Consider the following 17,735-nt stretch of genomic DNA (forward strand, 5'->3'; position numbering starts at 1 on the left):
TTTCTCAAAGAAGGGAGTTGCATGTCACTTTGGACACTCCAGTCAATAAATGACAAGGCCTGAGAATTCTGCTTTAAGAAGAGTTCACTCACCTTTGTCTGAGTGTGTGAGATTTGAATAGCTGTAGGTGTGGAGGTTCAGGGACTTTGTGAACGCGTTTATGCTACACACTAACAGGGGAATGAATGCCAGGGCATCTGAGCAGCCGCAAATATTACAACTCGGGGAATGAACTCTCAGGACTGACCAGCAAATCAACCAGATGCACCAAATAGCTCCGAGTGAGACTTTCTTTGGACAGCTGTGTTAATATAAAACGATCTTCCCTTCCTCTGAACACAAACTGCAGATTTTCTCGTAAGTTTGCTTTTAAACATTTGGAGGGGGGAGGCAGGTAATATATTAAGTCAAAAAGATGTTTTAGGGCAGCGGGCTGGTTTCTAAGAGAAAGGGTGCCTGGATCTGGACCTCTGGTTTTCAATACCAGATTGTGGGAGTTAACTGTGGTACTTCAGAGGGGGACTGTAATGCATTCTGCCCATGTTCAGAGGCATTTTGGCCTCTTATTCCTTGGCAGCTTTCAAGGTACTGAAAAATGGTTCTAGGGATGAGACCTGGGAATCCCTGGCTCAGTCATGGCCCAAGGAGAGCCCTTGAAAAAAGAGCCAGTATTGCGTGTAGTAAATAGTGTTGGACTGAGGAGTCCTGGATTCAAGTCCAAAAAGCAAGTGACCTTGGTTCAATTGCTTTGCCTCTTGCAGCCTAAGCTACTTTGCATGGTGTGAGTGAGGATAAAACGGAGAGCATGCTGGTGGGACTTTTTAAAAGGAACCCGCAAGTAACCCAACCTCTTTAGCCCAGTGATAGGAGATATAAACCCGTTTCAGATGTTACATCCACAGATCTCAAGGATCGTCCCAACCATGCTTAGATCCTACTGATGCACTGGGTTACCATGTTGGCTGAACTGGGAAAACATGAATATTTTGCATGCATGTACAGCTTCAGTATGCCCAAAATGAGCACTTGCGTTTTCAAGGTTCTGGATCATACATACTGAAGCTGTACGCACATGATAAATATGTCCATTGCCCCTGTTCAGACAACATGGTGACCATGCAGATAAGAAAGATCATTTACAGTGAAATTTTAAGCAGAGTTACTCCTTTGAAATCAATGGGCTTAGACTGGGGTAACTCTTCTTAGGATTTCACTGTTCGTTATTTATACTCTGCTTTTCTTCTCAACGGGGACTCTAAAGCAGGTTACATAGTTCTCTCCTCCAATTTTACCCTTACAACAATCCTGTGAGGCGGGTTAGGCTGTGAGTGTCTGATTAGCTCAAGGTCACCCACCGAGCTTCCATGAGCTGGCAAAGTATGGATTCAAACCTGGGTCTCCTAGTCTGACACTTTAACTACTATACCCAGGGCTTTTTTCCAGCTGAAACATGGTGGAACGGAGTTCCAGAACCACTTGAAAATGGTCACATGGCTGGTGGCTCCATCCCCTGATCTCCAGACAGAGGGGAGTTTAGATTGCCCTCCGCACCACAGCACGGAGGGCAATCTAAACTCCCCTCTGTCTGGAGATCAGGGGACGGGGCCACCAGCCATGTGACCATTTTTGCTGAGGGCAATTTAAACTTTTAAAAACTCCCCCCTTGTTCCAGCTGACCCAAAGTGACATCATTGGTCCTAGGAGCATGTGTGCACTTCACGCGCGTACATGTGGTACCAGGGGCACCACCTCGCACCAAGAGTTGCCCCCTGTGCTGGCAACCCACTGAGTTCCACCACCTCTTTTCCCAGAAAAAAAGCCCTGACTGTACCACATTTCCTCTTTGAGGGCCAGCACACTTCTGATGTCACTGGGATCTCAGTACACTGTATGTAACATCTGGAAATGGTTATACTCAGGTATATTAATCATGGACTGTCAGCACAACAGAATAGGAAAGGAGGGACCATCGGAGGGCCCATTCATATGACCAGAACCAACATCATTATTGTGGCTGGCAGAGTTCCAGAAATGCTTTCTGACATAGCAACTCGTGTAGACTGGCAAGCAGCCTGTGTTCAGATCCCTGATATTGCCTGGGCGGATGGCCATGAAATGTGAACTTTGAATTATTAAGAGACCGAAAGCAGAGGGAAAGTGATTAAGAAGGTCGGTGACCGAGAGGCTGCATGCCTTACGTCACAGATGGCAAGAACACAAGTCGGTGCTTTCATCATAAAAGGCAGATTCCTTATTTGTTTTAATGTCAGATGAGCAGGTACACTGCGTTACCCAAATAGGAGGTCTCCTTAATTAGCTGGGAGAATTAACATTAAGGAGGCAAGCGAGAGGGAGTAATTAGGAATATCCACCAATATTTATGGGGATTATTGCCGTAGAGAACTCTCAGATAAATCAGGCAGATCTTCAACATGAAAGTTTTTTTTTATTAAAAGAGAAATAAAAAGGGTAATAACATGAATACAACAGCACATATACAAGGCTAACTAAGAAAATCAGGGAGGAAAATGAGAGAAAGCAATTTCTCAAAGAGCAGAGGTCCGTGGAAGCAGCAAAACGACCAGTGTTTCATGGACAGAAGAAGAGGGAAGGCCCAAACGAATTTGGGGGTGCATGGATGGGTCTCAGAACACACACACAGAGTACATAGCTGGGGAGCCTAATTTTATTTATTTATTTATTTATTTATTTATTTTTTCAATTTATATACCGCCCATCCCCAGGGGCTTTAGAGCAAAACATTCCCTGGGGCAAGATGGACATCTTTGCCCCAAACAATGGCTTAATGGCTGTCTCCTGAGGTAGAACAATAACTTGGGAGAAGCTTGAAGCGACCCTCTGGGATAGACTATAGGGGGAAATATTGCTTGATGACCTGGTACATACCGGATGGGAAAAGCTCTCAGGTTTTCTGAACAGCTTTGACTAGGGTAAATGGGGGAGGGGAGGTATAGGAAGGCTCGATGAGCTTAGATAGGGGTTTTCTCAGGAATCCTCATTATCTCTGTGTCTCTCTGAGGCGACAGTCAGTCAGTCAACCACCTCTGACTCATACTCTGATAATTTTCCAAGCTACTGCCCAGTTGGCATTCATTCTGCCTTGGGCAGAGTGCCTGGGATTTATGGCATATGAGGAACGGATTTATGATATTTCATATAGAAACTGCCCTCTCAGCGTGAGTAAGGGTCTGACTGCTAACAACCGCTGCCTGGGTTGAACCACTGCAGAGTCTGGAAGGGGGCTCATAGGATGGAATATTCTTTCATACTCCCCCCCCGTCCCAGAATAAATTCCCTGAACATAGAAAACAGGAGTGTCAGGGAAAAGGCTAGACTTGAATTCTACTACCTAACATGGAGTTTTCTATGAGCTGAGAATTTTTTTTACCACAACATCTGAATCCCCTCTCTGAAGTGGTACTGTTAAGAATCAGGTCTCCTTTCCTATTTGTGAGAACTCTCTACACGAGACATCTTACATGGGGACGCTCAAGTGTAGGGAGATGCAATGTTTATTTTATTTTATTTATATCATATTTGTATTCCGCCCTTCCTGCAAGCGGGCTCAGGGTGGAGAACAACCTTAAAATAATATTAAAACGTTCCATATTATAACATTAAAACATCATATAAAAAACAGCAGCACTCTTTGCCTGGATGTTAGCTGGGAAGCATAGTTTTAAAAGACAGCACTGGCAGAGATCACTCCTCAGATGGTTATCTTATCTTCACCTTCCAGAAAGGGAGGTGAAATGGACAGAGCCTTCAGGGAGGCAAAGATGAAATTAACAAACCCTCTGAGGAGCTATGTGAAACTGACAGAGCCTTTTGGTCAGTCTTTTAAACTATATTTTCCAGCTGACATTGTGTCTCCTTACGCTTGAGCGTCCCTGTGTAAGATGTCTAATGTAGAGAGACTCTAAGAATGAAGCTAAAACTTAGGAATTTTCAGTTCAATGGGTCTTACTACCCAAGATTGCAGCCGTACAGCCTGATGGTATAAATATTAACTAAGCAATAAAACTCACAGAGTTCAGCAAGACACGCTCCCAATTAACAGTGCCATTCTTTGGAGTGTTACAACATTGTAGGGTTGCTAACCTCCAGATGTTGTATGGAAATCTCCTGGAATTACTACTGATTTCCAGACTACATAAATCAGTTTCCCTGGAGGAAACGGTTGCTTTGAAGGATGGACTCATAGTAGACTCGCTAGCCTCCAGGTGGGAGGCTAGCATTGCCGTAGCAAAGAAATCAGTTCCCTTGAGAAAAATGGCTGCTTTGGAGGTGGACTTAATGGAAGAATACCCGACTGAGCTTCGTCCCCTTCCCAAACCTCACTCTCCCCAGTCTCCACCCCCCAAATATCCAGAAGTTTCCCAGCCTAGAGTCAAGTAGCACCTAACTCCTCTGAATCCAGCCTAGAGTCAGCAGCCCTGTATCAAAACCCACTGAATTCAATGGACTTAGGAGGGCATAACTCCGCTTAGCATTGCACAGTAAATATCCCTAAGAACACAGCCTTTAAGCAAAATAAACGGGCCTCCATTTAGTAGTAATAGTGTGGGGAGCACATTTTGGATGGAGGATAGGGTTGCCAACTATGGGTTGGGGAATTCCTGGAGATTTGGGGGCGGGGGACCTGGAGAGGGCAGAGGGACCTCAGTGGGATATAATGGCATAGAGCCCACTTTCCAAAGTGGCCATTTTCTCCAGGGGAACTGATCTCTGTTGCCTGGAGATCAGGTGTAATTCCTGGAGATTTCTTACTTTTCTGCAAACCTCGGGCACTTTTCAGGTGTATAGGAAGATCTGCCTTGTCCGTTCATGGCTCCAATCTTTGGATTTAAATAGCCGCAGATCAGGGACACTTGGCAATATTATAGTAGTAGCAGTAGTAGAGTTTATTGTCTATGGCCAAAGGCCATTACAATTAAAACACATAAAAGAGTCTGACGTAAATAAGTGAATCAAATGTACAAGTATCAACGATTAATCACATATACAAATATCAACAATTAAAAGGATCTAATCAGGAAATGCTGATCAGATAAAAGTGTTACTTCCTCTGGATACTTGGCAATTATTATATAAAATTATTTATCATCTTCCTTTCTAGCTGAAACTCAAGACAGACACTGTCTTTGCGGTCCCTGCCAGGCCAGCCATGGATGCAGACCGACACAGGCTTTCTTCTGTAGCCCTCAGTTCACAGCCTCAGGATATCTCAGAGGGAAGCATCAACACCGAAATGGATTTGATGAGTCCAGAGAAGCTTCAGGAGTTGATCTGGTTTTTCCGTACAGAAGATCGTAAGTTCTCAAGCAACCTCTGCTTGTTAAGATTCAGTGGTAGAGCTGGAAACAACCATCCACTTGGGGATGCCTTTCTCCCTAGTCTGAGGGAAATTAAACCACAGCTGGCAACCTTTTAGGAATGGTGGGCTGGCTTGTTAAAGGGCCACTCAGGCATGGACCATCCATCCCACATGATTTCTGGACCATGAGATATGATGCATTGATTCTAGCTAATATCGCTTCTGGGTCGTACCTGGGCCAATCTCCTTGTGGCTGCCAGCTTGTATCAAGTAACAAACCAGAAAGGCAATTCCCGGCACAATTGCTCAACCAGAAAGTGGAAAACCACCCGGGAACAGTAAATAATTAGGAAACTTCCGTTATCTATTCAAAGCGAAAATGCTCAGTCAGTGCTCACAGTTATTACACTCATTACACCCATAAATACATATCAATAGCCGGCCTCAGCTTGGGCATTCATCTCTGTGGATCCCTAGTTCTGGAAATAAGCTGAAGACATCTGCAAAAAGTAAAAAGACAGAAAATTAGAACATCTAAAAAGGACATAAAAATACTGACACCTTGCATTTTGAACTCGGAGTTGTTATTCTGCTTCCTTTGAAAACACGGGACTATTCTTTTGTATTTGTATTTGAATTGTATGTTCATTGATATGTATTTATGGGTGTAATGAGTGTAATAACTGTGAGCACTGATTGAGCATTTTCGCTTTGATTAGATAAAGGAAGTTTCCTAATTACTTACTGTTCCCGGCCTTCAATCCCCTCCCAACCGCATGTTCTCCCTCCCATAGACTGCCGCTCTATAAACTTCAATTAAATGGAGAGCCAAGCTGCAAGACCAAGATGCCTACATTTCCCATCAAAACTTGAGGGAAGCTGACAAGTGTCCAACCTGTGTCAGGTGTCACTTGTAGCTTGGCTCACAGTGGAGGGTGGGGGGGAGACAGGCACAGTATATGGGCACCTCCTCCCCCTCTCAGCACCACTAAGGTTCTGCACTTTCACCTGTCATTTAACAGGCACAATCCCGAGAAACAACCTTGAGGGGCGGGTGGGGGAAGGAATGCTGTTAAGAGGGGGAGCAGAGGGGTGAACAAGCCTAGCCTGAGGTGTTGACTCATCTTGCCCTTCAACCTGTGCTCTCTCCTAGCTTCTGCATGGAATTACTGCATTCTAGCCCTTTCGGCGGCGGTTCTGTTTTTAGGCATTATACTGTTGATGATCAATGTCACAGCAAACAGGTAAGAGGGAAGGTAGGACTTAATTGCTGCAAGAGAGAGGTTGGCCATTTCCACACACATTGAAGAATGCACTTTCAATGCACTTTAGCAATCCTTTGGAAGTGGATTTTTTGTTCCACACCTGGAAAAAGCACTTCCAAATGTTCACTAAAGAGTATTGAAAGTGGATTATCCAACGTGTGTGGAAGCAGCCGTTGTCTGGCCTCAAAATACAGACAACTTTTTTTAAAAAAAGGAACTTAAAGCACAAACTTCCCCTGTAGGCACACTCTTGGTGGTATCTACAGCACATCCATTTTATGTAACTATTTATTAGATTTCTATATAGATCTAGTCTTTTGTAGACTTTGCCTTGGGGGTGGGGTGGGAACACATGCTACCCATGATCCTTCCACATCTGCATAGCTGCTTTAAAATATGGTTCTTCTTGAAAATACACATTGTGCCCATTTCAGACAAAATCACAACTGTGCGTATTGGAAATCATGGATAGCACTCAGTCTTGGCACACACAGTTCAATACCCCCAAAGTAATATCAGAAAAGACTTTTGTCCAGTCACTTACAGCCCTCACCCCAAATGTGAATACTTCTGTATCCTGGGTTATTAGTCTAAGAAATGGGGATCAACAGACCGGGGATCGACAGACCAATGGCCAATAGAAAGATCTGTTTGTCTGTGGGTTTTTCTTCATCCCGTTTTTGCTGCAGCTCAGCTATTAACTGCATTGTTTCCTGCTTTTACCTACGGTATTGTTTAACAATATGGTTGCCAACCTCCAGATAGGACCTGGAGTTCTCCCAGGATTACAACTAATCTCCAGAGTACAAAGACCGATTCCTCTCGAGGAAATGGCAACTTTGCAGGGCAGCATGACATCCTTTCCTCAAACTCCACCGTCCCCAGGTTTTACCTCCAAATTTCCAGGAATTTCCCATGCCAGCGTTGGTAACCCTATTTGCCAGTGGTCTGAAAAACCGCGGGAAAAACTTGGGTGGGGGGATGCTATGCAGTTAAGAAGCTGAGCTGGAGGGGGGGAAAGTGTAGAAAAGATTATCCTGGGGACTGATGGCTGGGGTAGGGTGTAGGTATCGTCCCCACTCTCACCAAATGACAGTTCAGTGTTCTTTGAGGGGGGGGGGGGAGATGGGGAACATTTCCAGTGCGCCACATTGTCCTGGAAGGTGACTGGCGACCAGGAACACACTAGGCCAAGGGACCTCTTGCCTTGGACCTGCCCCTTGGCAAAGACGATGCCTTCTTCCACACTGCTGCCAAGCCAAGCAGCCAAGATGCTTGGCTTGGATCCAGCCGGCACTGGTGTTGGAAGAGGCAAAGGGTGAATATATATCAGTTGCCAGCTGACCAGATCTGATTGGTCAGTGGCCCTCTGGCACAGCTGATTGGTCAGTGGCACCCTGACATGGGTGGTTCCATGACCCTGCTGACATATATGGTCTAACAGTTCCTCTGCTCTACCTTGGATCCTCAGGTGTTCCTTGTCCTTGTACCCAAAATAGCTTTTGTCTTGAGCCAGTCTTTGCCCACGTGACTTTCACTGTATGGATGCTCTTTTCGAAGAGTCAGCATGATTCAGCATAACTCATGAAGCCTAAAAAAACTGTCTTGCTCTGATTGGCTAAAGAGGTCAGAGGGGAACTTTAACCCTTATATCATGGCTTGGGCCTCTTTCTGATAGTCTTATATGTCAAAGCTGAATACCTTTCCCCAATTTAATGTCCTTTTATGGCCCATGCCTGGTTTGTGTGTGTGTGTGGGGTGGGGGGGTGCTGCAGACTTCTGCCAGCTCTCACATAGACCAGCTTGCTTCTGGACTGGATCAGAACTGTGCTGTGCAGGGATAAGGGGCTTAACCTTAACATTGTGCTCTTTTCTAAACCTTAATTTGCCCCATATACAGTTGCTAACCTCCAGGTGGTGGTTGGAGATTTCCTGGAATTACAACTGATCTCCAGGCCATGGGGAACATTTCCCCTGGAGAAAATGACTCCTTTGCAGGGTGGACTCTATGACATTATCCCCCGCTGAGGTTCCTCCCCTCCCCAAACCCTGCCCTCTCCAGGGTCCTCCGCAAAATCTCCAGGAATTTCCAAATCTGAGGCTGGCAACCCCATGCCCCCGTAAGCCACTATTTGCCACATTGCAAAAATGTGTGTGTAGCCTATTAGTACATCTGTAGTCCCCTGTAGGGCTAATAGGGGCTCTCTGGGGATATTCTGTTCAGGTAAAGGGCATGGAAGGAAGTCTTAAGCCCTCTCACCTCAAATGCCATGGTCTTCTTCAAATGAAGCTGCATACCTGGGGATTTGGTTTGAGCAAAGAACTCCGAAGGCTCTGTCAATTTCACCTCCCTTTGGGGGAAGCAAAGATGAAATTAACAAACCCTCTGAGGAACGATCTCTGCTGGCTCTGTCTTTTTAAACTACACTTCCCGGCTAACATTGCATCTCCCTACACTTGAGCATCCTCATGTGAGATATCTTGTGTAGAGAGATTCTAAGGGTACCTCTGGTCAGCAGGACCTTGGCGGGGGCATGTGGAAAAACCAAGGACATCGTGTGAGTTGACCCAAATGTAACAGGTCGTCTAGTATTGCCCATGTATTTTCAAGCTTATTTCTCCAGCCTCATAAATTAGCTTGAGGTTAATAACATTTATTCCATTCCTTTATTCTGTCCCCTTAGGAATCGGAAGGCCACTGTCTTGTACAGCGAAGGATACGAAGCTGCCCAACCTGACGAGACAGAAATGAAGCAAGCGTTTGTGTCTCTGAAGGAAGACGGCCACTCAGAAACTGCTGCAGACGATTTGCTTCCCAAAGTCCAAAACGTGGGAGAGGTGATGATCCAATGGAAGGATGGGAACGTTACACCTCTATATCCAGGCCTGACTGAAGAGGATATAAAACCACAAATGTGATTTGCTCTCAAACAGTGACGCCCACTCAGGCACCCAGAAAGCTGCCTACGTTTTTGACAAGGTCACCAAGCAAAAGTCATATCCAGGAACTAAAGCGGGAAAGGGAAAGGTTGGGATTTTGGTTCTGAGTTGCATGGGGGGGGGGGGGGAGAGGCTTGGCAAATGGGTCATCCTCATGTTACATGTGCTACCGGGCACTGAATTCATTCTTCACGTTCAAACATTGTGTACATTGATCATTTCAAGAGTGCTTCGGTGTGCTATGTTCGCCTCCTTTGAGAAAGTTAGAGCAGCTGAGCCAGTTTTTTTCTGCCTTACCGGCTTATATCAGCTTCCACGTCCGTTTCTGTTTCGGGGGAGCCCTTGGGCCAAATACTCCCATGCTCCTCCCGGAAGGAGGCTCTCTCCTTGATATAGGCCCAGAGCTGGTTCAAGCAGGAGCAGTCTTAGCTGAGGGGCGTCCGGGGCAGCTTGCACAGTGAGAGGCTGCCCGCTGGCTGGTTGGCTCGGATCCTCCTGCCTTTTCCTCACTCTGCCCCCCATCGATGGCAGCTGCATGCAGGCGGCTACTTACTTGACTGCCCCCTGCCTGCACAGCCAGCCCTCCCTCCCTGCTTACTGAGAGCCAAGCTACAAGTGACGCCCGACAGAAGTTGGACACTTGTCAGCTTCCCTCAAGTTTTGATGGGACATGTAGGCGTCCTGGTCTTACAGCTTGGCTCTCCATTTAACTGAAGTTTACAGACCCCCCCCCCCCCCACACACACACAGCAGAGGGGAAGGGGGGAGCCCGGTGAGAGCCCGGCACCCGCACTCCCCTCCCGACCGCATGTTCTCCCTCCCATAGACTGCCGCTCTTTAAATTTCAATTAAACGGAGAGCCAAGCTGTAAGACCAGGATGACTACATTTCCCATCAAAACTTGAGGGAAGCTGACAAGTGTCCAACCTGTGTCAGGCGTCACTTGTAGCTTGGCTCTCAGCCAACCTTGGTCTGGGCTGCCTCTCTCCTTCTCCCTGCTCAGGAGGTAGCTATACGGATAGCCAGGCCACCAGCTTCTCCACACTGTCAGTTCCTTGACCAAGGAGAACGTGGACTCTCTTTTGCTTCCTTGTCTCCTGCCCTGGCCAGCACAGCAGCTCTGCTGAACTCAGGCTGGGTGCTGCTGGCATTGCCCGTGCTGCCCATCCCTTTGACAACACGTCCATCACCCGGAAAAGAGGTGGAGAAGTGCCCGCTCCTGGTTCACACTGGCCAAGGATTTCTTGCAGAACTCCGGCAACTGGCAGGTGGTTTGGAGGAGGTGGGGGAGAGATATAAATTGCCTTCACTCTGACAGCGCATTGCTTCATCGCGAACCTGGATGAACCTGAACATCATGACGTCACCCAAGTCTTCCAGCCTACATCCTACTCCTACACTGCAATCCTAAGAAGGGTTACTCCAGTCTAGGCCCATTGAAATAAATGGGTCTAGACTGGCATAACTTTGTTTAGGATTGCACTGCTAATCCACTAGTTTCGGATGGATAGCCATGTTGGTCTGCAGTAGATGAGCAAGATTTGATGAAGTAACTGTCAGTATGTGGCAAAAGGAGGCTGACTCTTGAAAACTGATATTCTAGAAACTCTTTGTTGATCTTTATGGTGGTACTGGTCTCAGATCTTGCTAATCCACTAGAACATACTGGTTTAGCAATAGCAAAGATTATCAGGCCAGCTGCTTCTGCTAGCCCATAATTTGCCGTTTGAATTGATGCTGTCCTGTAATTTGCCATTTGGATTGACGAGGTCCCTGTGCGGCATGCAAGTTTCCACATACCTGACCACCCAAAAAGTCACCCTCTGAAAGCAGGCTAAGAGTGGTCCTTCCTTTCTGCATGGCCAAGGATCCCCCTCTTACAACAGTGCACCCACAAAACACAAGTCTTCCCACAAACCACTGGTTACAAGTGTCACAGAACAGATCTCAAAAAGACCACTGAGAGTCAACTATTGCACTGGAACAAACTTCGGTGTACCTGGAGGCCTTTCAGGCATCCATAGGACCCAGGCTCTTAGGGTACTTCCATGGGCAGCTAGTGCTCATCATCTGCAAATTACATATTCATTTATTTGAGTTCTCAATGGGGATTCAAAAGGGCTTACACCATTCTCTCCTCACAACAACCCTGTAAGGTTGTTTAATTTGAGAATATAACTGGCCCAAGATAACCCAGCAAGCGGCCATGGCTGAGCAAGATTCAAACCTCGGTCTCCCAGATCCTAGTAGCACTTAGAATCATAGAGTCACAGAACTGGAAGGGACCTTCAGGGTCATCTAGTCCAACCCCCTGCACAATGCAGGACATTCACAACTACCTTACCCCATCCCCCCCCCCCGTGACCTCTGCTCCATGCCCAGAAGATGGCAAAAAACAACAACCCCAAATCCCACCAGGATCCCTGGCCTGGAAAAAAATTGCTTCCTGACCCCAAAGTGGTGATGGGCATTTCCCTGGGCATGTGAGAACTAAGCACTGATGCAACCCTTCCTGCCCTCCCTCTCATGATCTGCCCGGGTTCACGGTATCAGCATTGCTGATTTAACCACTACACATACTGGCTGTCACACTGGTTTTGATTGGCAATCCTCTTTCCAATGACTGGGGACAGACTAGCAAAATTAGCTCAGGAGATGGCGCTGCCACATAAAGAAAAAAACGTAAGTAAGCTCCACATTCCCACAGCAACAAATATGTCTATAAGGAGAGATTACTGCTGCATTGCCTGTTTGCCGGGTTCCCGTGGAAAGACCCTCAGAGGTCCTGCCTACCCTTTTTCTGGGCTCCTAGAAGTATCATCTAATGGCATTCAGTTACCTTATCATACTTACAATCCACATGAACTCATGAATACACAAAGCTGCCTTATATTGAATCAGGCCATCGGTCCATCAAGGTCAGTTTTATCTACTGGTAGATGCTGTCCAAGGTCTTAGGTGGAGACCTTTCCCATCAACTCCTACCTGATCCATTTAGCTGGAGATGTTGGGAATTGAACTGAGACCTTTGGCGTGCCAAGCACATGTTCTATCATTGAGCCACTGCCCTTCCCCTACTGCAGAAAAGTTGGCTCTTTCGTTAGTGAACATAAATGGGGTTAAATGGAAATACTAATCTAATCTATACAATTTTTTTACTTATTACTATTCTCTTATTTATTTCATTCCCCGCCCCAGCAGTGACCCAAAGCAGCTGTTATCGTTTTCCTTGCCTCCACTTTATCCTCACAACAACCCTGTGAGGTAGGCTAGGCTGTGAATGTGACTGGCCCAAGGTCACTGATCAAGGTTCTATGGCAAAGCTGGGATTTGAACCCTCAGCACACTGCCGAAACAGGAATGGTCAGCAAACAAACAGGGCAAATCCCGGAGCAACAGCTCAACAGCAGAGTGGAAAAGAACACCACCCAGGATTAAAGAAACAGTAATATAATCTATACATAGTAATATATATAGTAGTATAGTAATATTACTATAGTAATATAGTAATCTATATTACTGTAAAGTGCTAGTGCTCCCAAATTCATATACATTTACAATGTGCAATTCATACAACAAGATCATTTATTAAATACAAAATGCAAAGTTCTAAGAACAAGCATCACATATTCCCTTCCCATACATTCCAAGGAAGCAGGGTGCCAACTCCAAGTCCAATAACAGGTAAGTGTAGGAAAATATAGCAGAGATTGTGCAAAGATTCCGCATTGGAAATAATGAGAATCGATTCACAAACACACTCCAGTGCAGCTCTGTAAAATTACTTTACTAAAGGATAAAATCAGGGTCACATTTGGAGAAAATAATAAATTGCTAAGCTGACTACATCTTGCTAGATAAAGTGACTTAGAGTAGAGACAAGAAGAAGTGAACTGAACAAAGAGCAATAAAACTCCAGTGCATAGCATTAATTAATTGCTCCCAATAAACAAACTGCCAAATAGAAAATCCTAATTCTACTTCATTATGCTTAGTGACTCCCCTTTCTCTGGCGGGAATCTTATTTGAAACTCTAATGGTTACATTCAAAGTATGTTTACTAATTAAGTAGGTAACACAGTTTAACTCTTTCATGACTGAAATGAAAACACTTGCTAATTCCCACAGTAAGTACTGTGCTTTTTAGAGAGTACAAGTCTCGGTAAGTTCTTCTTTCTTGCTTATAGGTTTTCTTCAATATTCCACATGAGAGATCCTGAAGGGTAGTAGCCCGAACTGGGGGCCGGCTGCAATGCCAGATCACAGTATCTGCGTCACTCTCCTGGTTCTATGAGGAAATAGACATTTGAAATCATTAATCTCCATACGGTGATCCCCGAGGAAGTCGGAAGACGAAATCTGGCATTGCAGCCGGCCCCCAGTTTGGGCTACTACCCTTCAGGATATCTCATGTGGAATATTGAAGAAAACCTATAAGCAGGAAAGAAGAACTTAACAAGACTTGTACTCTCTAAAAAGCGCAATACTTACCTGTTATTGGACTTGGAGTTAACCAGCAACAGAGAGAAACGCGGTAATACAAGGCTACAAACAAAATGTTACCCGTGTAAACTTACTAACGTATTCAAAATTTTATTAACAATAATGTATAGGCACGTAACAGTATATAGAAATTGATTATTGAACCATATAACTACTTGACATCAACCCTGCTCACAGTTAGAAAACCATTTACACCGGTGCTAACCACTAGGCTTTGCCTCAATAATTGATAAAGCACTTAAGTGCTCTAAGTGCTAACAATATGAATACTGCGCAACAATGTAAAGTGCAAATGCAAGTAAAGCACCGTACGGACACGAGTCCTTCCAACAGTTTGTGAGGTCCTGAGCGCCGTGTGTCCAACTTGCAGCGAAGAAACGTTGCCAGAGGTTTTTTTCTTTTCACTCCAGATGACTGTAACCACCACACAGGTAGTTCCTTAATATTATTTCTTTTTAAATAATTCCTCTAACGGGTTGTCTAGATCCTGGCAAGGCCCGTTTCAAAGCATCTTTCTCAAAGAGTACAGACAAGTTATTTCTTTAAAGTTTTTTTCATGAGTTCCCAGTAGTACATCCACTTCATATAGCATCATTTTTGGACTTGGAGTTCGCATCCTGCTTCCTTGGAATGTATGGAAGGGGAATATGTGATCCTTGTTCTTAGAGCTTTGCATTTTGTATCTAATATATGATCTTGTTGTATGAATTGCACGTTGTAAATGTATAGGAATTTGGGAGCACTAGCACTTGAAATAGATTATATTACTGTTTCTTTAATCCCGGGCGGTGTTCTTTTCCACTCTGCTTTCGAAACAGGAATGGTCGGCAATCCCACTGAATGTACGCAGTGCAAGCCTATGTATGTGCTGTTTAGGATCCTACAACTGAATAAATTTTATCCAAACCAGGGAAGGAAAATCACTACAGTGCCAATAAGCAAACCGAAACAGAGGATCCCACGCTTTGCTTTCCCAAAGTTTCCTTTATTAACATATTTTCCACAATAGTTGGCAGAAACTGCAAGGCAATATCTAAAGGTCATTTTTTAAAAACAAGGCGCATAGCTTGAGATAGAAATTAAAGCTTTCACCCTACACCCCCCCCCCCCCATGACATAAAAGAAAGGGAAATAAATCAGTGATTTTGCTCTCTCTTCTGAAAGTGCTTATTTTCTTAACTCTTTACAACCCAGCAAATAATCTTGTTCGTCCACCTGCTCCTTGAAGACTACCAATGAGGGGCAACCCACTACTAGGGTTCCCAACCTCCAGGTGGTGGCTGGAGATCTCCCTGACAGAGATCAGTTCCCCTGGAGAAAATTATTGCCTTGGAAAGTGGACTCTATGGCATTATAACCAGCTGAGGTTACTCCCCTCCCTAAACTCTGCTCTCCCTAGGCACCACCCCCCAAATCTCCAGGAATTTTCCAACCTGGAGATGGCAACTGTACCCACCACATCCGTAGGCAGCCGATTCCACTGATGAATTACTCTTAACATGAAGTTTTTCCTAATGACCAGCCAGTTCCTTCCCTCCTGTAGTTTAAACCCATTGCTCTGAGTTCCATCCTCTTGCCGATCTCCCCGAGATATTCATTTACATTTTCCCCAAGTGCACATAAACCATTTAGACAGACATCCTGCGGTCCACGTCTGCATCCTGTATAATATTCATCCCAAAGACTACATTTACATGTAGATCCAGAGGAGTTAGCCGTGTTAGTCTGTAGTAGCAAAACAGAAAGAGTCCAGTAGCAAGGTGATATATGCCCTCATGTGCCAACAATGTCCATCTGCTGTGTACATTGGACAAACCAGCCAACCTCTGCGCAAAAGAATAAATGGACACAAATCTGACGCTGAAAATGGCAACATCCAGAAACCAGTGGGAGAACACTTCAATCTATCAGGACATTCCATCAAGGACTTAAAGGTCACTGCAATTCAACAGAAACCTTTCAAAAACAAAATCCAACGGGAAGCTGCTGAATTGGAATTCATATGCAAATTTGACTCAGGCTGGGATTGAATAGGGACTATGAATGGTTATCTCATTATCAGAAGTAACTGATTTCATTATCAGAAGCTACTGATTGCATCTACTCCCCACTCCCCTCACCACCTATATATATCTGACCAGTTTCTTCTTACCCTCCATGCATCTGATGAAGAGAACTGATTCTCGAAAGCTTATGCTACAGTAAAATTTACATGTAGAAAACACAAGAGGCTATATCGCACAAAACGGTCGGTGCTGAATCAAGGATTTGGAGACTTTTGTGCAAAGTGTCCTCATTTGGAACAGGCAGTGTGTGTGGAAACAAGGATTTCTCTTACTCTGCCTGTTTTGCCAGAGAATAGTCCATAGCTCAGGGGATGCACAGTAGCCAAAGGTTCTGGGTTCAACCCCTGGGATCATCTAACCGTGGAATCTTATATTCAGGATGAGAAATGATCAGAGAAGAAGATATGCTACAGGGACACATACCCAGTTTCATATGAGCTTCACGGATGCTCTGTGCTGCTTGGGCAGATCTTTTCCATTTTGAGGTCTTTGGTCCTGGAAATAGGTTGTGAATTTTGGAAATGGATAAACTTTTGTTGAGGTTTGAAACAGAAGAAGAGCAGGTAAAAGAATGTACGATAAAATGAGCAAAAAATTTTTGGACATGACATATTAATGAGAAAATATGTGGTCAAGGGGGTTGAAATTTACACTAAGTTCTAGCATCAAAGAAAATTTTTACAAGATGATGTATCATTGGTATATGACTCCTGAAAAATGTATAAGGGTGCTTCAAATGTATGTTGGAAATGTGCTAAACAAGAAGGGACATTTTATCATATGTGGTGGTCATGTAAGAAAGCAAAGAGTTTCTGGTTGCAGATACAATAATTGATTCAGAAGATTTTGAAGACTAGAATCCAGTTGCAACCAGAGATTTTTTTGTTGAGAATAATGGACAGCCAGTTGGAAAAAAGCTTTGGAACTTTGTTTTTATATTTTATCACAGCAGTAAGAGTACTTTATGCACAAAAGTGGAAAATTCCAAGTGGTTCCACTTCTACAGTGGAAGAATGGTGGACGGGGCAAGAGAATGTTTGTTGTTGTTGTTGTCTCCTTGCTCACTGTGCATATGTATGTCCTGTTATGCCAATAAAGGTATTCGTTTTGATTCGATTCGAATGGTGGACGAAAGTTTTGGAGTTTGCATCAACGGCAAAACTTACTTCATTGATTAGAGAAAGGACATTAGTTCATTTTTTGCCTGAATGGAAACTGTTTATAGACTTTTTGCATGAAATGGATGATAAAGATTTGATGATATCTGGATTTATAGATTAAGAATTATGAACAATGGAAAAAAGAGGTCTCTTCTGTTTAACTTACAATAAGTGAGACGTTAGTAATGATACATATTTGTTGCGGAGAAATCGGAACTCAACCTGTAGTTAAGTTTTTAGGGTCTTGTTTTGTTTTCCTTATGTATTGTTAGTGTGCCTTCCTTTTAAAATGTTGTGTTTTTCTCATCTTCCATGTTTATTGTTTATAACGTTTATGTTATTGTTTCTAGTGTATAGTTTAAATAAAGAAAATGAAATGAAAAAAAAGAAATAGGTTGTGAATGAGAATGCAGTCTTTTGCAGGAGCAGAACAGTAAGAGAATTCCGTCTCTAAGAGCCAAGC

General features: G+C 44.4%; 1 protein-coding gene across 1 annotated transcript; it reads left to right on the forward strand.

Moving 5' to 3' along the window:
- Positions 1-108: 108 nt before the first annotated feature.
- SLC51B (solute carrier family 51 subunit beta) lies at positions 109-9,767 on the forward strand. Its single transcript, XM_055002862.1, has 4 exons — positions 109-357; positions 5,141-5,333; positions 6,492-6,582; positions 9,288-9,767. The coding sequence occupies exons 2-4, from the start codon at positions 5,189-5,191 to the stop codon at positions 9,520-9,522; spliced, it is 471 nt and encodes a 156-aa protein (XP_054858837.1). The 5' UTR covers positions 109-357; positions 5,141-5,188; the 3' UTR covers positions 9,523-9,767.
- Positions 9,768-17,735: the final 7,968 nt, after the last annotated feature.

This window comes from Eublepharis macularius, chromosome 18 (genome assembly GCF_028583425.1).
Source record: "Eublepharis macularius isolate TG4126 chromosome 18, MPM_Emac_v1.0, whole genome shotgun sequence".
Lineage (NCBI taxonomy): Eukaryota > Metazoa > Chordata > Lepidosauria > Squamata > Eublepharidae > Eublepharis > Eublepharis macularius.

Coding starts and splice junctions, on each gene's coding strand:
- SLC51B (XM_055002862.1), top strand. CDS start 5,189: ATGGATGCAGACCGACACAGGCTTTCTTCTGTAGCCCTCAGTTCACAG. Junction 5,334..6,491: donor GTTTTTCCGTACAGAAGATC/GTAAGTTCTCAA, acceptor GCTCTCTCCTAG/CTTCTGCATGGAATTACTGC. Junction 6,583..9,287: donor ATCAATGTCACAGCAAACAG/GTAAGAGGGAAG, acceptor CTGTCCCCTTAG/GAATCGGAAGGCCACTGTCT.